Below are 26,554 nucleotides of genomic sequence, written 5' to 3' on the forward strand. Positions count from 1 at the left end.
GAACTATACTGTTGAAACTTGGTAAGTAGATGTATTCTGTGAACCGCATTAAGATTTTCACACAAAAATAGAAAAAAAACAATACATTTTTGGGGTTCCCCATACTTCGAACTGAAACTCAAAAAAATTTTTTTCATCAAACCCATACGTGTGGGGTATCTATGGATAGGTCTTCAAAAATGATATTCAGGTTTCTAATATCATTTTTTTCTAAACTGAATAGTTTGCGCGAGAGACACTTCCAAAGTGGTAAAATGTGTGTCCCCCCCCCCCTGTAACTTCTAAAATAAGAGAATGATAAAACTAAAAAAAATATATGATGTACATTACCATGTAAACTTCCACCGAAAATTGGTTTGAACGAGATCTAGTAAGTAGTTTTTTTTATACGTCATAAATCGCCTAAATACGGAACCCTTCATGGGCGAGTCCGACTCGCACTTGGCCGCTTTTTCCTTAAACTTTATTCATCTTATACGGACGGAGTTACATAATATATGTCTTTGCTGATATGTAGCTCCCGTTTAGCCTATTATGACAGAATGATAATTCTACCGAACCCTAAACTGAGCATGGCCCGCCCGACATGGTCTTGGACGATTTTTTTATAAGTATCTAAGAGACGTACTTGAATTTCATAACAATTGATTATAAAATTCAGTAGGTCGCACTAGCATATACATAGGTTAATTATAGTTGCAATGTAAGGCACGCGAAGCGCACTGATACTGAAATAAAATCGAATAAATACGCATTTATGAACGATCGATTCCTACAGACCAGACAGGATCACATATCCCGCGTCATGATGCATGCCTACTATCCTGCTTCTAAGACAAACTATAGTCGAATATAAATAACTAGGCTTTACAATATTCCATGGATTTATTAGATGGCACCTGGCAACAGCTGAACGGACTAGATGACGCGCAACAATGAGTAATCTCAAGTCATTTAGAGGCGTAGGTAAGTAAATTATTACTTTTTAAGAGTCTAAGGCTTATTATACCTAAACCCAAACAAAAAAGATTGAGAAAGGGAACACTTTAGATTTAGTATCCACTCCACTTGATGGGGACGAGATTTTTTTAAGGAATAAATATTTTTCTCTCTCTGTTTATTTTTCAAAAACTGATGAGAAAGTTACATTTTATCCATAAGAGTGGCAAAGTAAATTAATGTATTATTCAGTAGTTTCCTCATGTTGGACCCTGGAAATTATTTGTGATGATTTTGAAATATAAAAATATTAAAAAGCGTTAATTTGGATTTAATTTGTAATGTTTTACAGTTAGTATTTTCCTCGTGTAGAAAAGTTTAACCCCACGAGGGTTAAACTTGAAACCCTGGCAATGCTCAAGACCACGCTTTTGGTATCTTTCGCTTGCTCAGGTATTTATTAACACGAGCAGTTAAACAACAACTTTGCTTTGTCCCCTTGTAAAAAAAAACTATTACGTATTAAAGTGTCATTCAATAGAACTTGCTAACTATGTAAACAAACCGCCATACTAAAATTGACACTGAATGTCAAATTACTAGTAACTTTTGTTTACATAGTTCGCAAGTTCTATTGAATGACACTTTACCAGAAGCAGTGATAAATGCTCCTTCTGTGAACAATTTTAAAAGCAGACTTGACAAACACTTAATTATCAAAATGAACATTAATCGTAAAAAAAATTAAACAATGAACTCAAAAAATACACAGAATATCACATAAAATAAATAATTATAGTTTTAAGAATCTCAACTATAGTTTACAAATAGCTAGAATAGTAAGTATCCGCAATGTATCTTATAATGTTTTTTTTTAAGTTGGCGATTGAAGTGTCAATCAATTGATGGTCGTTATCTATCTATCTAATCTAATACCTCTAAACGAGCAATTCTTGCATATTTATTTATTTATATATTTATTTATTTATATGTATATATATTTCGGGGATCTCGGGAACGGCTCTAACGATTTCGATGAAATTTGCTATATGGGGGTTTTTGGGGGTGAAAAATCGATCTAGCTAGTTTTATCTCTGGGAAAACGCGCATTTTCGAGTTTTCATATGTTATCCGAGCAAAGCTCGGTTTCCCAGATATTTTCCATATATATTACCTAGTTTACTGAAATTTAGTACGTTTTGTTTTCGTGTTTTATGTTAGGATTGGCAAACTTATAAAAAGCACCAAAATAATAAACCTTCAATTTTATTGTTCCATTTTAATTATTAGCTAATGCTTGTCGTTCGATGTCGCTGAACCGAGGCAAGTACATCCTCATTAGCGTGATGGCGCTCACCAGGGGTGCACGCTGTAGGCCTTGGTGATGAGGGGCGAGGAGTAGGTGAGGGGCGTGTATGAGGCGTACGACGTCACGGGAGCGTAGGGCGCGGAGTAGGCGATTGGCGTGGAGTATGTGGACACGACCGGGGCGGCGAACAGCGGCGCCGAGCGCTTCTTGATCAGGTGCGCGCCGGCGAGTGCATGGGCCTCGAAGTGCGCGGCGCGGGCGGCGATCACCTCAGGGGTGTCCAGGGGCAAGGCAGGCGCGATGGCGGCAGTAGCGATAGGCGCCGCGTAGCCAGCGGCGTAGGCGACGGGAGCGGCGGCGTAAGAAGTGCTAACGAGAGCCGGGGATGACTTAATGTCGACACGGGACTGGTGGGAGACAGCGGCGGGAGCGATGGCCGCAGCTGCCACTGGCGCAGAGTAAGCTACAGGAGCACTGTACGCGATGGGAGCCGCAGCGGCAATGGGAGCCGCAGCGGCAATGGGAGCCGCAGCGTAAGAAGTGCTGACGACGGCCGGGGATGACTTGATGTCAATGCGGGACTGGTGCGAGATGGCAGCGGGCGCTATGGCTTGGGCAGTTAAAGGTGCGGTGTAAGCCACGGGAGCAATGGGAGCCGCTGCGGCGTACGCTAAAGGAGCAGCGGCGTATGAAGTGCTGACGACGGCTGGCGAGGACTTGATGTCGAGGCGAGACTGGCTGGAGACGGCGGCGGGCGCGGCGGCCACCACCGACGCGGAGTACGTCAGTGGCGCGGAGTACGCCAGCGGCGCGGTGGCCAGCAGGCCCGAGGGGCTGGCGGCAGCCAGCGCCATCACGGAAAACAACACCACCAGCGAGTTCATCGTGGTCTGTGTTAGTTCAGGTGCGAACGACAAACGACTCAGATTAACTGATACTTTCTTTCACTATGCATATGTATTTATACTTTACGCACACTGTAGGGCATCATTGGTAGAAAAGTCAAGTTCAACCAGTTTGGTTGCCAGTTAATAATTTCGATTAAAGTTTTACAATCTCGCAAACTATTTCGTTACTTGCATCAGCTAATTTAGGAATGCAGCTGACAGAAACGAAAGAAGATTACAGTATGTAAATTAAATCCAATACGGGCGAATATTTAAACTATGGTTAGCATAGGACCTAAGAAGCATATTGACATAGATTTTGTTTAGAAATACAATGAAAATTTTAACTATGCAAAATAATTAAGCTAAGCATATAAAAAAGAAGCACGAAACAGACTACGCACAACTTTTCAAATGCTGTATTGTACTCCCAGTTCAAAATAAATGTAATGTAATCTAAACTAGCCATACTAACTGAAGAATATCACCATGTTACTAAACTAAAAGAATATAAAAGATGTACAAAACTAAGAAGTCTACAGAACCAAAACAAATATTGTTTACCCAAATATAATAACATATATGGCACTAGGCTGTATACATATATTGCCTAAAATATTAAATGATTTACCAGAAGATGCTAGAGCAAAATATTTAAACGGGAAATATATATTATTATATAAAGTTATTAAAATGCACTTGTTACAATCTAACGACTTTAGTTACATACATTAAGAATTTTAGTTATTAGAAGATATATATATATATATGTGTATTTTTCTTGAACTCCCCATCGGCACACAAACCTCCTCAAGGTTTTGCCCACATATTAACATGCATGTAACTTGTTATTATTCAATAAATTAAAAAAAAAATCCGCCCGCAATGCAATACACCACACTCCACACAAGTTACGGAATACGAGCTTTTTAAAGTAAAAAGAGTCTTAGTAGGTACCTAGGTACCTACTTATTTAACAAAGCTGGTTTGGTCAGTACTTGCCTATTTACTTTTATCGTATTAGGATTTAAAAAAATATAAATATTCATATAGACGTACCTTGAATTTCAAGAATATTGTCCGCAAACATTGTTAAGCTTCCGGAACGAATAAAAAATTGTCTTTTAATCGAGCGCCTACTGATACTTTAGGAGTAGATACATATATTTAAATTGAAGGTGATTGTGTGGCATTTTATTGTTAATAAATAGTTCGTTGTTAGACGGGTAGGTATATAAACATCCTTGGTTGCGAATTAGGCATCAGTCGATCCTAGTCGGTCAGACGAATCAAATCAACACAGACCACAATGTTCAAGCTGGTGGTGTTGTTCGCTTCTGTGGCTTTGGCGGCGGCCAAGCCCGGCGTGCTGGCCCCCGTGGCCTACAGCGCGGCGGTGCCAGCCGTGAGCTCAGTGTCCCAGTACAGCAGCAGCGTGGTGCATGGTTCCCCCGTGGTACCCGCCGTGTACTCGTCAGCCATTCTTCCCGCTGCGTACAGCGCTGCCGTGGTTCCTGCTGTCGCCCCCGCTGTGGTTCCGGCTTACGGCTATGGTCTGTCCCAGGCCCCCCACTCGCCCGCGGTCGTCCTGGATGCCGTGAACGGAGTCCCCCTCGACACGCCTGAGGTGGTCGCCGCCCGCGCGGCCCACTACCAAGCGAAGGCTCTATCTGGCCATCACCTGCGCAAGCGATCCGTCGCTGCTGTTGCTCCCGTGGCATACAGCTCGTACGTGTCTCCTGTCTCCGCCGTTGCTTACTCCTCTCCCGTCGTTTCTCCTTACTCCTCTGTGGTTTCCCCTTACTCGGCGGTAGTTTCCCCTGTCTCTTACTCCGCTCTAGTCCCTAAGGCTTACAGCGTCCATCCTTGGTAAATACCCACTGTAAACTATTTATGTATACCAGTGTGATATGTACAATAAACTAAAATTGATAAAAATTAAATGGACCGTTTGATCTATTTGGATTTTCGTTTAGTGCGACTAAACCTTCAAATTGGTTAACCACAGATAATAAAATTAATATTAAATTAGGTTAGGAACACCGAACTGCGCTCCAGAACTGGTATAGTAGATGTGGGTGTTAAGGCCGCTAAGCTTAAGTGGGATTGAGCAGAACACATCTGCCGTATGCACCCGGACCGGTGGTCCAAGTTAGCTACCGAATGGACACCGCAGATTAGCCGGGGCAGAGGCAGACCAAAAAAGAAATATAAGACATGCAACAAACCGTGATGAGTGGCGGAAGAAAGGGGAAGCCTTTGCCCAGCAGTGGGACACGAAATAGGCTATTTAAAAAAATCAATTAATATAAATGACAAATAATATTTTCAAATTGTAAGTAGGTAGATGCGCCTCATAAAATGTACCTACGCATTTACGTCAATATTGCACGACATTTCAATCGAGGCCAAGTATTTTAATATTTTCATGTTCAATATATTTAATTATCTACGGGACAAATTTCATATAGGTACCATATTAAAAATATATTTGAAATATCCATCTTCTTTGTCAGTTGAGCAGATGGGCTGAGTGCAAATGAAAAACACTGTGTTATTTGAAAAAAATCATCTTCATAATACTTAAGCGTTAACTATTATTCCTACGAGTACAATAAACTGCCTAAATCATCATGTTAGTAGGTACTGAGTAAATAAACATCAGGGTAACTTTGTTTCATCTTTGTTTAAACCACTTGAATTGATTATGATAGTAACAGCAAATGAATGTGTTATCTACCTATGTATTTTCAAATATTTTGAACTTAGTGGAACTGTGGTGTTTCCATTTTAATATATGGATATTTCGTACAAAAAATATTATCAAACGAAATTCGGTCTCGGTTACTTTTCAGTTCTGCAAAATGTGTGAAATGGTCAAAAATAGTTCTAAACAATAACATAAAAGGTCGATACAGGAAGGGCACGATTAAAAACAAGTTGACAATTATTCTACCTATATACTTATATTGCACTTTATTGTTCTACATTAGTAACCATAAACTTTTTACAATAAAACGGAAGCCAGTTAATTACACATTTCTCAATAATATCCGACGTCGTGAGGATACAGACCGCCATGGATTCCAGCTCCGTAGTGCAGCGGCGAGGCGACCACTGTCTTATGGAGCAGTGGCACTGGCAGCACGGGGGCCACGAGCGCCGGGGAAGAGTGCACGTCCAACCGAGCCTGGTGCGAGACGGCCACGGGAGCCACGTGGGCCAGCGGAGCCACGGCAGCCCATGGAGCTACGTAATGCGGCGAGCGCTTCCACAAGTGATGTCCCAGCGGCCCGGCGACCACTCCGTGACCCAATACACCATGGCCAGCGTAACCGTGATGCACCAGTGGGTAAGGCGCTACTAGCCCGTGGTAAGAGTGCGCTGCCGGCACTACTGGGACTACCGCATGGCCACGGCAAAGAGCCAAGCACGCTAACAGCAACAATAGTCGACCACACATTTTTCTTGATTTCGTTAGCAACAATTCGACGTGGTGTCAATGGTAGACTGATGCCTGATACCCCGGTTTCCACCTTCTTATACCATGGGTGCTGAATCATAGTGACAGGAATCTGTTTATTTTCAACAAAAGATTCGTTACGGTGTTGAGCACGGTGACTTTAATAGAAAAAGCATTAAAATTATAGTTTTTACGATCCAAATAAAAATAGTTAGGTAGCAGATAAAGGAAGTGAGCTTTATGTAAATAGGTATATACTGTAGTTACCTATTAGTTTATTTTTATACTCTAATGGTAAGCCATATCCTAGCAAGGATGCTTGCAACTCCCAGGATGCGTTGTTTGTTGTGTTTGCGTTGTTGACCCTATAAAAACCTGCATAATATACATCATACAGGCTCAATTATTTTTATCACTACCCAAGTTAAGATGTACCCAAATAATTATCGAATTGCTATTGCATCAACATATTCTCCCAATGTCAATATGATGTATAAGATTCGCCCGTTTAAAACAGTTACATAACGTTACACATGTTGCGTCACTTTATTTACATCTGAGATAATGGATGATGTTTTTATAATGCATCTCAATCCGGCCAGTGCCCGCTGCGTCGTGACGCAACCCGTCCGACCGGCCGAGAACTTGAACCTGCGTTCCGCTCCAACTACCGTTACTTCACTATAAAACTAAGGCATCCAACGGTGCATCCATACAAACGTTAGAAATTTCCACGGGAGCGCGCAAAAATGTTCCGAATTCTAACAATACTGGGTTTAATATATCAAGTTCGTTGTCAAATAGCACCGCTAATATATGCCGCTCCGAGTGCCGTGTCGCATCAGTCTCGTATAGACATAAAACACTCTCCAGGATTCATCTCAACACCGTTTATATACAGCCCTGCTACGACAGTTTTTGCTACTCATCCTCAACGCTTAGAAGTAGTAAGTGACGCGATTATTACGCCAGTGATTAACACCGATACGATATTAACTCCCATTGCGTTGAGTTTCTACCACAACCTTCCTCTCGCGCGGGCACTGGAGCATCCAATATCGATAGAGGCTGCACAGGAGGCGGTTATCCAGAGCGAACAAAGTAATGAAGCTACAAAAGAAACAGCAAGTACTGAACAAATAACAACTGAGCTGTCGAACGTTCAACAATATACGCCAGGAGTTTCTAACGTACGAGTAGTGTTGGAAAGCGACGGAGTCCAGGTAAAGGACACAATTGTACCGAAAGAAGAATAAGATTTTATAAAATGAAGATGAGGGCGGCGAAAATGATGCATGGTGACACCGCCGGAATATCGTGAGATAATCTATATGTGAAATTAAAATAGCTTTTATGTGGAAGAACAATGTGCAAGTCTTCTTAACTTGGGTGATACAAATGTGTTAATTTACTGACTAAGTTTTTAATAAAACGGTCTAAATTAACTAAATGTAATTAATTATAACGTAATTAATGTATTATCTGCTAATTTATTTGTTGTATGATAGGTGTAAATATGCATACCTATGCATTATGCATGTGAGTAAAATAAGAGTTAAAACGAAAATGCATGTCAATTACAAAAGTCTATAGGACACAAGTACATAATGTCATTCTTGATATGTCGTTACTATCATGACTAATTTTAGTGTACAATTATAAAATCTGATCATATGATGGATAATGGTGTCCAAGTCATTCTTGTCATAAGTTTTTGAACTTGATAAAATACCGTATACATACAGAAGGTTCCTTTTTACTTTTGCTTAAATTAACCCTTCAATTGGCAAAAGACGTACAAGGTCGTGAGATCGAGCCTCCTCGCTTGCTCAATACAAATGCTAATGGTTAAGGTTCAGATAAAATGCTAAAAACGCTCCTGTGTCATTTTCTTAGCATGAGAACAAACTGATTGCACCAACAATAAGTGAGAAAGTTGTTGCTGGTGTCGGGAAAAACAATCGAATAAAAATATATACATTTTGTCAATTTTCACCTCAGATTGGTTAAGAAGTTGCGCTGTAATTTACTAGGAGAAAGGAGTTCAGTTTTGGGGCTAAACTTAGTTTATACATAATGTTACAAATCTGGTACATGCAGCCAAGCCTTAGGTCGTATCCGACCATAATAACTTCTGACCAACCGCCTCAGTTAAAATGGCAGACATATAGATCATATTCAAAATGTGTCCTTGCAGAGAATCCTACACGCGTAGCCCAAATAGCCGTCTGTCGACATTGGACGCAATAAAAATGTCGTGGAAAACTGGCACATCGATTTCAGTTAGCTATGACAGAATAAGGTTGATATGATGTTACATCATATATCGTAATTTATTTAGGAGAAATGAATGATTCATCAGGTATGTACTCGAGTGTTAGTGGAAATAAGGCTTTGGGAAGTCGATTTGAATCAAGGACAGTGTCACGCGGTTCGCTGACTGAAACGATCTTCGCGTGAATTTAATTTGCAGCCTACCCTTGAATACTGTTTGTATTACACATAGGAGCTACCTTGTTTCCCTCTTTATGTCTGAGAATGATTAGTTGGTGCACTGGATTTTTGTAAACCGGGGCCATGTGCTCCGACCCCGGCTCGCACCTCGCATTACTGAGTTTTCTTACAACTTGTGCAAGAAAAATATAATTCGATAGTTAGGAAAGTAATCCAATGGGCAATATTTATACATACTTACCCAACTCTGCGGGAAATTAAATAATTGGCGTCGTTTGCCTGTGCTCGTTTCAGAAATAGATCAAAACACTACGTTTCCGTCGACAACGCGTGGAAAATTATACGACGCGAACTTAGTAAGTACCTACATGCTAACGATTGCTGCTAGCAGCTGCTTGCTGCTGCTTGATATTATATACGACTGAATACGGGGATATTAAAGAACACTGCAATACCAGTATTTGTACAGACATTTATTTCCTTTTAGTTTGATACACTGTGAGTTCACTTTGAGGGATTGTTACTGATAATTACAATTGTTAAATTTAAAACTTTGAGCAGGTACATCTATGGCTGGATATAGTTCGGTAAAATCACTTGAGTTTCCATATCAGATCTAGAGCACGTGAGTATAGGCATAAGGGCATCTTATCTTATCTTATCTTAAGCGCTGGTCAAGATAGGGGCAGAGCGTTTTTTGATCAGGTGAGGAATAGCCAGAGGAGCATGGGAAAGAATGGGAGAAGAGTAGTAAGGAGCTGCGGAGATCAGTGGAGATTGAGAGATCAACGGTGTGGAATAAGTTAAAGGAGAGTAAGCGCTGTATGCAGTAGTGCTGATGAAGGGAGCCGACCTCTTCTTGATCAGATGCGCAGCAGGGTAGCCGAAGGGCGCAGCGGCGATAGGGGTCGAGATCAGAGGTGTGCTGGCCACCAACGGCGTGCTGTGCAAGATCGGGGTGGAGTATGACGTCGCCAGCAGAGGTGAACCCGCCGCATAGGTGGTCGGGAAGTAGAAAGGCGCACCACGTTTCTTGATGAAGTGTGAATAAATAGAGGGAGTGCTGTAGTAATAGGTAGGTGATGGGTGAACGACGCTGCTGGCCGACTTGGAGATGGTGGTGACCGCTGGCGAGATCACGGTTGACGAGTAGGTCAAAGGCTGGGCGTAGAACGCTCCGGAAGGATCGGCGGTCGCCGCAGCGAGGAAAGCGCACAACACCACCAGCTTGAACATTGTGGTCTGTGTTGTTCGGTCGTTGGGTAACTGATGCCACTGCAAGGATTCGTTGTGTTTTTATAGAAAGATATTCACTAAAGCAGAGCTAAGGGCGAGCTCGTTTTGTTAAACCGGTGCAAGGCGGTCCAGGAAGCTGGTATTTACGGCGAGGTCGTCAGGTAGCCCGCTCTGTCGGTCATCACCACCAAGTGACTCTTGTTGTCTGCGTGTGTTATTTTTGACATTAAGGGTTGTTGCCCTATGCGCTCGCCGAAGAAAATGGAACTTAGCTCATCAACAAAGTTGCAACCATAACGCATCCAAGTAGGCTACAACATAGTAAAATGAAGGACACTAGACAAAACACACACACAGAACAATCGTAGGTATGAAAATATTAGTAGTTACATAAAAAAGCTTTTTGAATATCTCTACTTCTAGTTTTAGCTTGTTTAACAACAGTGAAAAATTCAAAATTCGCTCGTAAAGAGTCCAAGAAAAAAAAATTATAATATGTCTTGTATTTACAACTTTGCTTTGACTTTAACATTTTTAAAGTTATTTGATATCAAAAACAAAAAGTATGAGTATTAAACTTGTTATCGAGAATATACATAAAATTCGCATAATATATTGGAAAATTACTAAAGTAATAAACCAAATGATAACATCTTGCAAATCATTTAAACGTAGGCACTCAAAAATTAATTACATAAATGCACACAGAGTTCTTGAAAACAAATTTTCAAGAAATCAATATAGGTATATTTAACTAGCGACCCGCCCCGGTTTCGCACGGGTTAACAAATTATACATAAACCTTCCTCTTGAATCACTCTATCTAATAAAAAAAACCGCACCAAAATCCGTTGCGTAGTTTTAAAGATCTAAGCATACAGACAGACAGACAGACAGCGGGAAGCGACTTTGTTTTATTCTATGTTGATACTCACAACAGTTATTTGCAATAAAAACAAGATTAGGCACGGACGGGGTAGTTGTAATTTGATGTCGAATAAAAGTGACCGAAATTTATATTTTAGGGTGCCTTGTCTTCTTAAGTAAATGTTTTTTTCATCAAATAATATTGTTTCATAAGTAATAACGTCCGTACGTACGTACGTACGTAATTTTACCCATCATAGATAGACAGACAGGTTCAACCTTCAAACCCCGGCTCGTACAAATGAGTTTTTCGGGACTTACGTAATTACCTATATTTCATTTGATAATTATTTACGGGTTATTCCCAATAGTTACCACCAAGTTGTTACCAGTGGTAACTACTGGGAATTTTTTTCCCACCTTTTACCACTGGTAACTACTGGGAAAAATAATTCCCAGTAGTTACCACCAACTCGGTTTGGTGGTAACTAGTGGGAATTTTTATTCCCAGTAGTTACCACCAAAATTTTGTTTGAGTTAAATACTAATAAAAACAGTATAAATAGTATATAGTATAAATATAGGCTAATGTTAAATTACCTAATAAAATCACTTGAAAAATAATCTAAATGGATTATTACATTTATCCTTACATATATTCAAGTTTTTGTACTAGTACCGGTTAAACTGTTTCTATATTTTTGGTCACTTTTAAGGCAGTTTACTAAAACACTAATCGACTTATAATCATTTATTACATCACTCTATATTTATACTATACCTACTATTCATACCCTTTTTTCATTAGTATTTAACTCTAAAAAATTTTTGGTGGTAACTACTGGGAATAAAAATTCCCAGTAGTTACCACTAAACTGAGTTGGTGGTAACTACTGGGAATATTTTTTCCCAGTAGTTACCAGTGGTAAAAGGTGGGAAAAAAATTCCCAGTAGTTACCACTGATAACAACTTGGTGGTAACTAGTGGGAATAACCCTTATTTACCAGTCGCTTTTCGGTGAACGAAAACATCGCATGGAAACCGGACTAATAATCCCAATAACGCCTAGTTTCCTCTTTGGGTTGGAAGGTCAGATGGCAGTCGATTTCGAAAAAACTATTGCCTATCCCAATTCTTCGGATTAGTTCCTAAGTGGGTAAACGCTAGGAAGGAGAAAAAACCTACGAAATGATATATAAAATCTTAGGTACCTATATCCTAGTTCAGAAAACATCAAAACACCTATTAAATATATATAGGTACCTTGAATTCAATGTATGAAACATAATTAATTGATATTTTACGCAAATATTACATTGTTGGTTGAACCCACAGGCTTAATCTCATCTAACGTCATAAACGATCCAAGTGCGTGTTTCCGCTTCAACATGTCATCGTTTAGCGTATCCATTGAATATTTATGACCACTCGACAGGTTAAAGTTAATCAACCATGAATCTGCGGGTTGCTATGCTAACAGCCCTAAATTTATTTGTAGTAAACAAATATGAAACCTTATTTTGTAAGAACAAGGGTTACAATGAAATGATTTTTCAATTGTGGTTACTACGAATAGGTATATTTATAGTAATGTAGGAGCAAGTATTATCCTGATCCAGAGTCTTATCGAAATCCAACAATGTCAACGATCTTGTGCTAACTCACATGAAATTATTATCATAATGAGTGGATATAAATCAAATTTTCCAATTAATATTACTTATTAAAATCATCAAATTTTGGTTTAACAATTGAATAATTTTCAGTTCAGACCAGCTATCATGGTCGTATTTTTATCACCTGTCATGCTATGCGTCACTTTCGCACTTACATATTTGTTAGAACGTGACAGCCATGGTGACAAATGATAAAGAGCCGGCCATCATAGCCGTACAGTTCAAGGTACGAAAATACTAAATGAACAATGGGATATTCGTTGCTTATAAAATTTCGGATTGTAATTCCACTCGTTAAACCTAATGCCTAATAAATAATAATAAAATAATTTTTTTTATATGTAAATTATTACTTATTTCATACACGGTAAACACGATCTTATAAGAACCACAGGGTCTTAAAAGGAAAAAGGTAGATAATATAAGGCATTGATTCAAATTTTTGAGATGGCAAAATGGTTGTAGGTACTCGAAATAAATGGTAGGTACCTTTTTAAGGTATATAATAACAATAGACGCAAGGGTCGGGTACCATACTTCCAAGGGGTAACCTACACTTAAAATCGTTCCCGATAAATTCAGTTGACTTAATTAAAACCCGTGTAACTAATCAAAATAAATACAGATGATTCGGTTAAGTTGTATTCTAATGTATGGGACAAACAAATTATAACCGGCCTTTTATGAATGTAGTATGATACCTTTAGGTCCATACCTGCTTTACGCATACTAGCGTCCCAACCCCTCCCCCTGCCGCAACCCCCCCTTTTAGTATCAAATATGTCCCGGTGGACAGTTTATTTTTATTTTTGGGGAAACTATATAATATAGGCAAAAAGTGTCAATGAAAGAAATAATTCTTATTAAATTGTTGACAAAAAAGGTTATATATTTTTTTTATATGTATGATATACCATATTCATGTTATAGCTAGCTAGATGAACTTCAACAAAATTTAACCGTTGAACAAACTGGTTCTCCCAATACGATTTCTGGCAGTACTATCACGTACTATGTTACATTGAAATTCAACAAGTTAATACATGAATATGGTGAGTATTACCAAAAAGTGGCACATAACCTTTTTTGTTTAAAATTTATTAAGGATTATTTCTTACTTTCACACTTTTTTCTTAACTCTAACACTTTTCTCAAAAATTAAAAATAACCGTCAACCGGGACATATTTCATACTAAAAGGGGGGTTGCGGCAGGGGTAGGGGTTGGGACGCTAGTGTGCGTAAAGCACCATACCTAAAGGTATCATACTACATTCATAAAAGGCTGGCTATCATTTGTTTTTCAAAAAACACAATTTAACCGAATCAAGAGTAGAGACTAGCTGCCGTATTCGAACTTCAAGATATTCACAAGAGACGACACGTACTAGATCCATTCTAGATACGTTATAGTTTAGATTTCAACTAGTTCTCTTTTGCAGCGCAATTCGAGCAACCAATGTCAATTTTACGTTAGATAGATACGTATTAGATGTGAATTGGATCTCTAAGCCATATCTTGTGGAAATCGTTCAAGAGTATCTCCAGAATCGCGCAATGTGACATCACATTTGACAGGTTAGATCTTAAACATATCGTTATCGTATCTTGGCAATGTCTAAAAGATATCTAACAGATGTCTATTTCAAAATCCGAATCGGGTCATAGGTATTAGTGTCAACCTAGTTAATCATGACCTAAATAGTTTCCGATAATAGAATCAAAGGTGACATTTCGAAGTACGAGAGAGTTGCATTCTGCCACTGACATTTACGTATTAAAAAGTTAACTCAGCCGTAAATAAGTAAAAAAAATTATTGCGCTACAAAATAAGAAGTGAACTGTTTCTCGGCAAAAGTAGTTGCTTCAGGGCCGACAGCGTCTTCCGGATTCGCCCATCGTATTAGTCTTATAATGAGTCAAGTATAAAAGCTGTTGTCAACATTGCAAGTGCATCAGTGTTTCTCCGTGCACCGACCAACACAGACCACTACACAATGCTGAAGCTGGTGGTGTTGTCCTGCTTGATGGCGGCCGCGTCCGCGGCGCTGCTGACGCCCTTCGCGCCGTTCGCTCCGCTGGCGTACAGCGGCGCGGTCGTCGCGCCCTTGTACGGCAGCAACTACCGCGGCCCGCTGTCCCTGGCGCCCGGCCAGCCCGCCAACATCCTGGCCGCGGACGGCAGGCCCCTCGACACCCTGGACGTCAACCTGGACCGCTCCGCGCACCTCACCGCCAAGGCCCTCGATGGTGTGCACCTGCTCAAGAAGCGCTCCGCCCCTGTTATCGCTCCCCTCGGCGGCATCGCCTACGCCGGCACTCCGGTCATCACCCGCGCTGCACCCCTCGCCTACTCCGCTCCCATTGTCGCGCCTTACCACGCTCCTCTAACTTACACCACTGGACACATTGCTCGCTACTGGTAAATGTCTCCGCCACGGCTGTTCCCTGTGATATTCCTATGTAAATAAAGGACTGAAGCATTCATATGCCTTGTTATTCTATATCCTACCTTAAAGCAACATGCATTACCCAGATGAAAAGTTTTGTATTACAAGTTATTTTTTTGTAAATTGGTAAATGTTTGATACATACCTATATAGGTATGTGTCAGACCAATCAAAGCAGTATTTTGGGAGAACATATATATGTTCTCCCAAAATACTGCTTTGATTGGTCTTAAATAGTATTAAATAATAATTTAATAATTAAATAATATTCTGGATCTTAAATAGTGTTTTTCATTACGTAAGTAATACGTAAATGAATCTCAGAATATTCACTTTAGATAGGTACCTACCTACCTAGCCTACCTAGAAAAATAAAGGTATGAAAAAAAAATGTATAACATTTAACAGCTACATACTTTCGGCCAACATTCTTCGGTACGTGGGTCCGGCACTGTCCATTGTTCTATCAGAGTTGTATACTTAATTACTGCATATAACGAAGAACAATACCAGAAAACCTGTGTGCAAAGTTAAAAATACTCCGCTGTACAAAGGGAAAGATCCCATGGCAACCTTAAAATCTTATCGCCCTATATCGCTAGTACCGGCAATTAGCAAAATCTTAGAAGTAATCTCTAAGATCTTATTACCTAACACTAGACTACTACCTACCTATCCTATTGGTTCACACAATATACGCGCTGCCTCTGCGTGCGTCCCATATATGACACGGGCAAGGACAGCATCCCCGCTCGGTTTACCCCTTACATTACATTAAAGCATAGTTTCCCAAAGTGGGCAATACCGCCCAGTGGGCGCTGAAGGGTTTCAGGGGGGCGGTGAGGGCCGCGGAAGCGATTGGGGGGCGTTCATGCTACCCAGGGGGGCGCTTCCGCAAGTGTAAAAAAAACTAAAATATTAGATAATACCAATAGATTTATACCTGAGTATAATATACGGTTTATTTGTGTTTCCTACCTAAAACAGCATTTGAGGAATGAATTCACAGCAAGCTGGAAATCGTTTTAATACCTTCATTAAATATTTGGTCCTAAAATAAATGCGTGTAATCAGAGTTTGCTCAATTCCAGGTGTGCATAAATTTTGTGAGCCTTGGAAGTTCTATTTTTCCTTGGATTTCCAAACCTCTCGATGCCGAAGGAATCATCAATTACAATGTTACGACCAGCAAGATTTTGCGGATCAGATACTGGCGAAAAAGAATTTCGGATTTTAACACAACTATACAAAAAAAAACAACAGAAATTCAAAGTGGCAGCCAATTTTACAAACTTTGACTACGAATTTATATTTAAGATACTTTTCGGATCCTCAGATATCAATTTTTATCATGTTTAGACAAAATTTTCCGTCAGACGTAGCTACAAACAAAAAACTGAAAATGAGCTAGAATTGTATGCACACCACCTCCTGGGATTGAGCAAACTCGGAATACACGCAATTAGGACCAAATGAATATTTTAAAATGGGTTCCAGCTTGCTGGGAATTAATTTCTCGAAATGTTTTTTGGTAGGAATCACAAATAAACTGTAAATACATCTATTCGTATTGTCTAAAATTCTAATTTAATATAATTTTTACAAGTTGAAAAATTTATTAAATTAGGTCTTCTTTAAGTCTTTCAGGCCAACTCGAACGTGCCCCTGACATCAAACCGTAATAAGTATCGGTAGACATTCACGGTTATTCCGTGAATTAAAAATACGTTAATTCCGCTTTTATTCTGTGATGGTGGGCGTTGAAATTTCTTTTGACACCTAAGTGGGTGGTGGCCCAAAAAAGTTTGGGAACCTATGCATTAAAGTGTCAAAAGGGCCTCTGCAGCTTCGGCTCCATGCACGCCTCCCAAAAATCCGGAACACCATTGGGGTGATGGACTGTTGAGGGGCTATCCTGGTGTTTGGAACCTGTCATCAGGAACAGTTGAGCAATGATCCGGCTCGAAGGACCAATGTTGAGGGGCTATCCTGGTGTTTGGATGCTGAATATGAACTCCAATGTAGTTACTATGAGTTTAATTATAAAAAATATACAAAAATGTAATGGAGCCGAGTCATTGCCGCGGTGGCTAGTAAGTAAGTCACGTGATCACTTGGCTGCCCCCCGCTGGAACCTCACCCCGCGGTCGCCCTGCTGGAGTGGTACGCGACATGGACATACAATAGTATTTTGTGCAACAGGCACATACATAATAAGGATTCTTAAAATTAAAGGGCCAAAGTTACAAAACGAGACGAAGTCGAGTTTTATAAGCACAGGCCCGAGAATCAGGCATATTCGACAAATTAGAAGCACAAAATTGTCTTACACTTTTCAGACAATAATTTATAAGCAAATAATTTAATTTACGCATTGATCTATTAAGTATGTGCCTATGTAAATCCTAAATATTTTATTGTGAGCCTATTTGTGTCCCACTGCTGGGCAAAGGCCTCCCACCTCTTCTTCCATTCATTCATCCTAAAATCAATCCTAAATATGTGCATATAAAACATATATTGAACGTCCATATTGATGTGGACTTATATATAAAGTATATTTAGTGTATGGGGGACATGAAAAGCGGTAGGTATGTTTTTGTGCATAGTTCGTAGACCGGTGACTGCCAAGTGCGAGTAGGACTCACGGTTCAGCCTTCACGGCAACAGTCTAAACATTATGGTAGGTACCTGATTGAGAATATTAAGAGGCAGCCCGCGGACCGGTCCTAACAAACAGTGAAACGGTTAGCAGATGTTTAGTTATAGGTTTTATAGGCCGCGTCAGATAGAAAACCTCTGATATGTAATGAAAAAGTAAAATAAAAAATCATTCTCATTCGGTATTTAAATTATGTCTATGTGTGTTTTTGAAGTGAGTCTATATTTGGACTATTTACAGATACTGGGCATAGTGTCCGGCGGCGTGAATGAGAGGAGTGTGGTAAGGAGCAACGATGGGCGCGGAGTAAGCAAGGGGCGCAGTGTGGGTGATGAGCGGGGCGCCGGCGTAGGCGATGCGGCCCAGAGGGGCGATCAGCGGGGCGGAGCGCTTCTTGAGCAGGTGCACGCCGTCGAGGGCCTTGGCGGTGAGGTGCGCGGAGCGGTCCAGGTTGACGTCCAGGGTGTCGAGGGGCCTGCCGTCCGCGGCCAGGATGTTGGCGGGCTGGCCGGGCGCCAGGGACAGCGGGCCGCGGTAGTTGCTGCCGTACCAGGGCGCGACGACCGCGCCGCTGTACGCAAGCGGAGCGAACGGCGCGAAGGGCGTCAGCAGCGCCGCGGACGCCGCCGCCATCAAGCAGGACAACACCACCAGCTACAGCATTGTGTAGTGGTCTGTGTTGGTCGGTGCACGGAGGAACACTGATGCATTTGAAATATCGACTGCAGCTTTTATATACAGTTTGCTTTAAATATCATCGCTATGGGTGATGCCGGAAGACAGTTGACGCGCGGAGAACAGCTTCTTTTGAAACAGTTACTAGGTATCACCTGTGGTATCACGTATTACGCACCTATAATATTTAAAACTTTCGCGTTTTGAACACATATTAACTCACATTTATTTAGGTCTAACGCGAAATTTATTCAATTACCTTTAATAAAGGTAATTGAATAAATTTTGCGTTAGACCCCTCTATAAAATTGAGTTGATATTACGCACCTAGTTTAAGCGTTACCTACAATCCAACTGTTTTTCGCGTAATGGACCAAATTCAAGTTTCCATATTTAAGTATGTAGTCGTACTAGTCGTAGTCGTTCCAATAGGTACCTGTTTCTTTGCATGTGTATTCCGCTAGGTATTTATTTATATTCAACGATATAATACCATAAGACTAGTTTGCGATTAATTAGTTTATATCTGTGTTTAGCCCAGTTTATAATGAGCCTAAGTAATGATTAAGTGCGTAGCAATGGTATATAGTTAAATTACGCACACTCGCACAAACTTAAGCTAAGATATTAGGCATCAGGAAAAATCACTAACTTAAAGGTTTGGTAGGTAATTGCATTGCATATGACACCGTAAGATTGTGAACCCGTTAGTTTATAATCTAACGTAGGTTAGGTTAGGTTGGATTATAATCTCCCTACCGTCAGTTTATAATGTAACTAGTGAGATTATAATATGACGAGTGTTTACAATTTTACGGTGACACATATACAAGTTAGAACACCTTCTCCAAGAAACAAGTCAACATTATACCTAAAAAAACTTTAATTTTTGTTATGGGTGTTTTATGGAGATAACATGTTATTTTATTAAGTAGGTAATGGGTGGATAGAAAGTTATTGACATATTATATGATAAATAATACTGAAAAAGAGGAAGAAATTACAAAAGGTGATGAAATTATATTACAATTAGTAATTTAATCTTATAATACCTACTCGTTAACATAATATGGCAATATGGCAAGACTACGTTTAAATGGACTCGAGGAACTAATATTCTTTCCTTTTTTTCTTACTTTGCAACTTTAAAATTCTTGAAAATATGTAGTACCTTATGATTATTCAGTGATTGGGTTGACTACTTATTACATCTAACATAAATATTAATAAGCAAGTATAACCACCTAGTAAGAAGTATTAATTAAAGGTAAGATATGTATGGTTTCAGTACAAGCCATTGCTCTTTATTCCGCGACAAATGCAGTCCAGTCAGGGCCGGCCCTGTCTTCCGGCTTCGCCCATCGCGTTATCAATGCGTAGTAAGTATAAAAGTTGCAGTCGATATTTCAAGTGCATCAGTGTTTCTCCGTGCACCGAACAACACAGACCACTACACAATGCTGAAGCTGGTGGTGTTGTCCTGCTTGATGGCGGCGGCGTCCGCGGCGCTGCTGACGCCGTTCGCTCCGCTGGCGTACAGCGACGCGATCGTCGCGCCCTTGTACGGCAGCAACTACCGCGGCCCGCTGTCCCTGGCGCCCGGCCAGCCCGCCAACATCCTGGCCGCGGACGGCAGGCCCCTCGACACCCTGGACGTCAACCTGGACCGCTCCGCGCACCTCACCGCCAAGGCCCTCGACGGTGTGCACCTGCTCAAGAAGCGCTCCGCCCCGCTGATCGCCCCTCTGGGCCGCATCGCCTACGCCGGCGCCCCGCTCATCACCCACGCTGCGCCCCTCGCATACTCCGCGCCCATTGTTGCTCCTTACCACACTCCTCTCATTCACGCCGCCGGACACTATCTGTAAATAGTCCAAAGATAGACTCACTTAAAAACACATAGACACAATGAAAATAAAGAAATGATTTTGCACTTTACTTTTTCATTTCAGAGATTTGTACTCAAGAGTAATAAGCAGAAACCTGTAACTAAACTTCTGGATGCCTAGCCAACGTGCCAATCGTTTACGTTCCGTAGCGAACGAAACGCAACTGTCTCTGTTGCACTAATATGTAAGAGTGATAGAGAGAGATAACTACGCTGCGCTACGGAGCGGAAACGATTGGTACAGTGAGCTGCAAAATTACACGGAGGAATTATGAATAAATTCATTGATAAAGTCGCCATTCACTTTTGTGGCTGATGGTATGTACATTGGAAAGGCACCCTGATATCCGTACGTCTCTCTGTTTGTCAGCACCGTCCGCGGGCTGTATCTCAATTATAATTTTTCGCAATGGTTAGACAGTTGAGTGATGTCTGAACCGCAAGATCCTACTCGCACTTGGCAGTTCTTACACTGCTGACATTAGAAAAAAAAAGTTTGTTTAAGTATATTCCTACTCGTACTCTTAGTTATTTATATCACAAAACAAGTACCTCAGCGGCTCTACCGCGAACACTGAAGTTCGCAAATTACGGGCATTTGTATATTTTACTCCAATTACGACGTTACTACCTAATTGGAAAGATGCTCGCAATTTACGAACTTCGGTATTCGCGGTAGGCCCTCAGTACATAACACGGATAGAATACAATGCTAAAAGTGGCTAAAACGGAACCCTTATAGTTTCGTCATGTCCGCCGTCCGTTCGTCTGTCCATATGACTTTATAAAATAGTTTGTCTAATTTACGTTACAATGGAAGCGATCTTAATTCGACACCAATTTTCTTTTTTTTTCCGGTTAATTTAAATACTTGTTTATTAGGATCTATTTATCAGTTGATAAAACGTTTTAATGTGATTTAATTAGGTACGCACCAAAACATACCTAGGTACCAGGGATGTTGCGGATGCAGATTTTTTGACATCCGCGGATGCGGATGCGGATGCGGATTTTTAAAGGCTCACATCCGCGGATGCGGATGCGGATGCGGATGTCAAGATTAGGTACTTAGAAAACGTCAAATATTACATTTTTAGTATTTTTTTATTAAAAAAACCAAACGTTTAGTATTTGAGCAAGAATATAGGTGCGTTATATTTAATAAACAGTAACTTCGCCGGCTTTTCTGGATCTAGACGATTTCGTTATAGGTAATGACGAAATTACCTAGCACTTACGCCGCCGCTAAGACGTTCCTGTACCGACTTGTTCAACATCCGCATCCGCATAAGCTCCGCATCGATTTTATGCGGATGCGGATGCGGATGCGGATGTTGAAAATAATGCGGATGTTCCGCGGTTGCGGATGCGGATGCGGATGTTCGCAACATCCCTGCTAGGTACCACTGGTCGTGTCCCCCTATACAAAGTGGTAAATTTACTCCTTAAGTCCACATCAACGTTATTATGCACATACTTAGCGTGCAAAAATACATCCCTTGTAACACATGGACTAACTACTAGTTAATAGCTAATTAAATCCTCGTTTGTATCCATTCAGGCCCCGTAGATAACATGCCAATCGCTAACGCTCCGCAGCGAACGAAACGCTACTCCTGTCACACTAATATGGAAGAGTGATAGAGATACACAAAGCGATTCGATGGCGAAGCGATAGCGAGGGCAGATATCATGAACCGAATAGTATCAATCTACTTTAGTCTACCTTTAAGTGCCTACTAGATAAATTTCTATAATTTAATTATGAAAAGGTAGGTACCAACATGGATACCTAAGTACAGCTTGACGAAGACGAGTAGCCTAGCCAAGCTAATGATAATGACACGGAATAAAGATAATGAAATATTAGTCCCACTTACCTATTTTTTTAAAACATGTATTTTTCATAGACGATTTTAATTAAATCATTATCTGAAATTAGAATTATTTGCTTGCTCGGAATTCAAAATCGGTCACGTCAAAAAACACTTTTTCTCTAGCTGCTACTTGCATTTTTTTCCATTTTGGCAAACAAAGTACAGGTACATATTACAATAGGCTAGATGACAAATTCTCATTTATGGTATCAATCAATCAGGTTTGTTTTTAGGATCAAATATCTATATGGGACCCATTGCATTAAAGCAATACAAAAGTCAGAAATGATCAGGCCTCGGAGTATTTTTAGCACGGTAAGACTAAGGAGAGCTATGGAGTCTTTGTTAACATTAAAATTAAATTCATACTCATACTCATCCTCATTAATTAAGTTCGTCCGAATCGTTTTATAAATACTTAGACTACTTATATGTAATTAATTCTGTTTACATATATTTAATTAAATGTTATATTATAAAAAAGTAATAATATGTATATGTGTATGTTAATATTATTATATTACCCATATTGCAGTGTCATCGCTCCAATATTTTATTTAAGTACTTAACGTACCTACATACTATAATTACTGTTAAGATAAGGAACTATACGTTGTCACTGGCCGCTTTAGATAATGCACTTAATGACATCATGTTATTGTAGCGTTTCCGTGTCAGCGTGATTATTTACACTCAGTTTATATTGTTTTAATTTATTTTAGATAGAAAATATGCGGTCCACGTTTTACTGTTTGAAACTTCCTCATACAATCTACGTTGACATGTTCTTCAAAGGACTACCTCGTGAGGCTATATCTCTTAAAGATGAAGGGATGAAATCAACTGGATATTGTGAAGATTGCTGCCGTCACTATTGGTGTCTTGTAAATGATGCCCATGAATGCGACTTACGACGTTTATACTGCCCATTATGTGTGAACGAACTGTTTTGTAGACGTAAGGAAGAGTAACGCATAACTATTCTAAAATATTGTAGCTCTATATCAACCTTAATGAATAATAAACAGTTTTAATATCTATGGAATATCGTTTTAATATGTCGAATACGTATTACCAATGTTTATAATCATAGGTTGCATGTCTTAAGTACTTTTTTAAGTGATAGGCCACTTATGATTAAACCTCTTTACCTAAATATGTGTATGAGTAAATCAGATGTCACATTATGTCATGAATATATAGTTACGTATTTCGTTATTGTGATGATCGCTGATATTTATTAGGTCTAGAGCTGTACATAATTTACTTGTACTTAATTAATGAGGATGAGTATGAGTATGAACTTAATTTTAATGTTAACAAAGACTCCATAGCTCTCCTTAGTCTTACCGTGCTAAAAAAACTCCGAGGCCTGGAAATGATAGTCCGACAGTCGTACTTCACTCGCGAAACGCCCCTAACAAATCGCTTGGAGTGGCCGGCGTTGGCCCATCGTGTAGAGGAGCCATTCAGTGCAAGAGTAGCCCATACAGATCTAGCCCATAATTATTTTCCATCGTGTCTTCACGGAAACGTACGAACGTGTCTTGCTATTTCAGTCAGTCTCGATACAAAAAAAGCTGGGGTTGACTGAACTAGCATGAAAAATACGAACGTTCCCTAGAAAATACGATGGAAAACAATTATGCACTACATCTGTAGATTAACGTCCTAGTGTTTAACAGCCTAATTCCAATAGTAGGCAGCCTGTTTGTCATTTCTATTGCTTGGAATTTAGATTGATGGTGGCAACTATTGAAAATCAATGAGGGCCTAGTTTGCCCTCTGGGTTGGAAGGTCAGATGGCAGTCGCTTTCGTAAAAACTAGTGCCCACGCCAATTCCTGGGATTAGTTGCCAAGCGGACCCCAGGCTCCCATGAGCCGTGGCAAAAATGCCGGGACAACGCGAGGAAGATGATGATGATGGTGGCAACTATTGAAAACCAAAGAAATTATCGTGTCTCAGTATGGGCAAAAAAAGTTTCTAGCACTGGAATATCTGCGTTATGCAAAAACGTGTCAGTGTCAGTACACATCAATGTGATACCTACTTACCTACTGTTACTTTCTGTCAGCAAACCAATTGCGGAATAAAGATGTCAAACATTTGGTGACAAATTTGATGCTCGGTCATATATGTATTAAAATTAGCTTGTACCTGAATATTTTTTGCCTGTATTTTATTTAACTATTTAAAAATGCTAATTGAGAATACTGAGAGTAGGTATATTGTGCGTTTGGTTCGCATTTCGCATATCTCAGAATACAGATTTATTACAATATCTGAGCCGAGAGCGAAATACATTTTGTTAACAGCGTAATATTCAGTTGAAATGAGGTAAATTAATAAAAAATCATGAGATATATATAGGTAACTCTCTTTATATATTAAGTAGATCAATCAATATTCTAATTTGTACAATTTTCACCAGAGGTGTCCCAAAGCGCCAGCGTGTCCCAGAGGACCTACGCCCCAGGGAGCGGCTACGCCCCAGGGAGCCGCAACGCCGTGCACACCGAGCGCGCCAACAGCGGGCCAGCCGAGCCCGTGTCCGGCGCCCACGAGGCGCGCGGCCGGCAGGTCGATGCGGGCAGCGTGGGACACGGCCAGGGGAGCGCCCACCGGCAGGACGGCGGAGCGCTTCTTCAGCAGGTGCAGGCCGGCGTGGTCAACAGCCCTCGCAGTGAGGTGCGCAGCACGGTCCAAGTTCACGCTCAGAGTATCCAGGGGCCTTCCGTCAGCAGCCACGATGTTGGCGGGCTGACCGGGCGCGAGGGACAGCGGGCCTCTGTAGTTGTAGGCCGCGAGCGCAGGCGCGCCCCAGATAGCCCCATGGCCCAGACCCAAACCGGGGCCCAGACCCAGACCGTGGCCCAGGCCGAGAGGAGCCAGCGCCGCCGGCGCCGCCAGGGGACCCGCCAGCCCCAAGCCCCAAGGACCGAGCACACTAGGGTTGGCCGCCGCCAGCGCCACCACGCAAGACAACACCACCAGCTTGAACATTGTGGTCTGTGTTGTTTTCAGTACTGCGAGAGACTGTTGCATTTACCCCGGTGCCTTTGGCTTTTATACAAATTTGTGTTGTAGGCGTAGGTATTCCAGATACCTTTGTGACGTAGGGAAATATGCAAGCGGGCGTTGGCTGTATTGGAGGAAAGAAAAGCACCTTGATTGTGGCGGGACCGGGTGCAGCGGGCAACAATCGCTTTCAACCTTATACCGATAGGGCTTAATTCGAGAACTCTAAACATACACAGACGTTGTTTCCGTGTTTACCTTGAACGAATTGATAAAGGGCCGTTCACTTCCACTGATTACCTTAATAGATGTACAATTAAAAAGACTTGCACTATCCTAACATAGAAAAATATAATTCGAACAATTTAACTCTATGATTAAGGAAAACTGTGCGTCAATACCTATAGCGGTACTAAGTTAATCGGATAATAATGTCAATCATGTCATTTTTCATCCTGGTTTGCACCTGGCAACCTGGTGCCAATTCTGTCATAATAAACCAAACGATATTATATATCGTCAATAGAAGTTTATTATTGAAATTATACTTAATCTTTTTTCTGTGTTAGTTATTGTCAGTCTCATCCTTTGATAATGAACTTTCCACATTTATTAACAAAATAAATATATTTATTTACTATTACTATACAGTCCGTGAGCTCGGGTTGTAGAAAGATACTTCGGGTATCGGCGATGGCATGCGAATGTGATACCTACTGCTATTCTGCTAATTCTTAATGACACGCACAACTTTTTAACGCAAAAACTTAAGTAAAATTACAAGGAATATAAAATAAACCCTCGTTATGTTTAATATTTTATTTACAATTTTATTACCTTATGATTTTTGTCATAACTATTGCAGTTCTCCGAAGATAAATTAAAATAGCTGGGAGACCGAGCAAAGCTCGGAAAACATATAAAAACTCAAAAATGCGCGTTTTCCCAGAAATAAGACCTAGCTAGATCGATTTTTCGCCCCCAAAACCAATATAGCAAATAGCAAATTTCATCGAAATCGTTAGAGCCGTTTCCGAGATCCACGATATAGAATGTAACAAGCGAAATCTTGAGGATACGAGTTCGTACTCGTATGTACTCGTGTACATAATATGTAATTATGTACCTATTATGGGTACTTGGGTAGGTACC

The 26,554-nt window shown here is 40.6% G+C and overlaps 6 protein-coding genes and 1 pseudogene across 6 annotated transcripts; 2 read left to right on the top strand and 5 right to left on the bottom strand.

The window, feature by feature from the left end:
• Positions 1-2,251: 2,251 nt before the first annotated feature.
• LOC134651979 (cuticle protein 38-like) lies at positions 2,252-3,185 on the bottom strand. The gene has a single exon (XM_063507128.1). It carries the CDS (start codon positions 3,130-3,132, stop codon positions 2,293-2,295), a length of 840 nt encoding a protein of 279 aa, XP_063363198.1. The 5' UTR covers positions 3,133-3,185; the 3' UTR covers positions 2,252-2,292.
• A 1,120-nt stretch (positions 3,186-4,305) lies between these two features.
• On the top strand, positions 4,306-5,045 carry LOC134651998 (cuticle protein 18.7-like). Its single transcript, XM_063507152.1, has one exon. The coding sequence runs from the start codon at positions 4,445-4,447 to the stop codon at positions 5,006-5,008; it is 564 nt and encodes a 187-aa protein (XP_063363222.1). The 5' UTR covers positions 4,306-4,444; the 3' UTR covers positions 5,009-5,045.
• Positions 5,046-6,108: 1,063 nt separating this feature from the next.
• On the bottom strand, positions 6,109-6,672 carry LOC134652011 (uncharacterized). The gene has a single exon (XM_063507164.1). The coding sequence runs from the start codon at positions 6,596-6,598 to the stop codon at positions 6,179-6,181; it is 420 nt and encodes a 139-aa protein (XP_063363234.1). The 5' UTR covers positions 6,599-6,672; the 3' UTR covers positions 6,109-6,178.
• Positions 6,673-9,708: 3,036 nt separating this feature from the next.
• Positions 9,709-10,338, bottom strand: LOC134651996 (uncharacterized). The gene has a single exon (XM_063507149.1). The coding sequence runs from the start codon at positions 10,286-10,288 to the stop codon at positions 9,716-9,718; it is 573 nt and encodes a 190-aa protein (XP_063363219.1). The 5' UTR covers positions 10,289-10,338; the 3' UTR covers positions 9,709-9,715.
• A 4,437-nt stretch (positions 10,339-14,775) lies between these two features.
• LOC134652039 (uncharacterized) lies at positions 14,776-20,507 on the top strand. Its single transcript, XM_063507192.1, has 3 exons — positions 14,776-15,196; positions 19,906-19,916; positions 20,188-20,507. Exons 1-3 carry the CDS (start codon positions 14,828-14,830, stop codon positions 20,483-20,485), a joined length of 678 nt encoding a protein of 225 aa, XP_063363262.1. The 5' UTR covers positions 14,776-14,827; the 3' UTR covers positions 20,486-20,507.
• On the bottom strand, positions 18,125-18,605 carry LOC134652010 (uncharacterized; annotated as a pseudogene).
• A 4,238-nt stretch (positions 20,508-24,745) lies between the features above and the next one.
• Positions 24,746-25,444, bottom strand: LOC134651994 (uncharacterized). Its single transcript, XM_063507146.1, has one exon. The coding sequence runs from the start codon at positions 25,427-25,429 to the stop codon at positions 24,809-24,811; it is 621 nt and encodes a 206-aa protein (XP_063363216.1). The 5' UTR covers positions 25,430-25,444; the 3' UTR covers positions 24,746-24,808.
• Between the last annotated feature and the right edge of the window lie 1,110 nt (positions 25,445-26,554).

Source organism: Cydia amplana, chromosome 11, assembly GCF_948474715.1.
Source record: "Cydia amplana chromosome 11, ilCydAmpl1.1, whole genome shotgun sequence".
Lineage (NCBI taxonomy): Eukaryota > Metazoa > Arthropoda > Insecta > Lepidoptera > Tortricidae > Cydia > Cydia amplana.

Bases quoted from the DNA above. Each gene is read 5' to 3' on its own strand.
- LOC134651998 (XM_063507152.1), top strand. From the start codon at position 4,445: ATGTTCAAGCTGGTGGTGTTGTTCGCTTCTGTGGCTTTGGCGGCGGCC.
- LOC134651979 (XM_063507128.1), bottom strand. From the start codon at position 3,132: ATGAACTCGCTGGTGGTGTTGTTTTCCGTGATGGCGCTGGCTGCCGCC.
- LOC134652039 (XM_063507192.1), top strand. From the start codon at position 14,828: ATGCTGAAGCTGGTGGTGTTGTCCTGCTTGATGGCGGCCGCGTCCGCG.
- LOC134652011 (XM_063507164.1), bottom strand. From the start codon at position 6,598: ATGTGTGGTCGACTATTGTTGCTGTTAGCGTGCTTGGCTCTTTGCCGT.
- LOC134651994 (XM_063507146.1), bottom strand. From the start codon at position 25,429: ATGCAACAGTCTCTCGCAGTACTGAAAACAACACAGACCACAATGTTC.
- LOC134651996 (XM_063507149.1), bottom strand. From the start codon at position 10,288: ATGTTCAAGCTGGTGGTGTTGTGCGCTTTCCTCGCTGCGGCGACCGCC.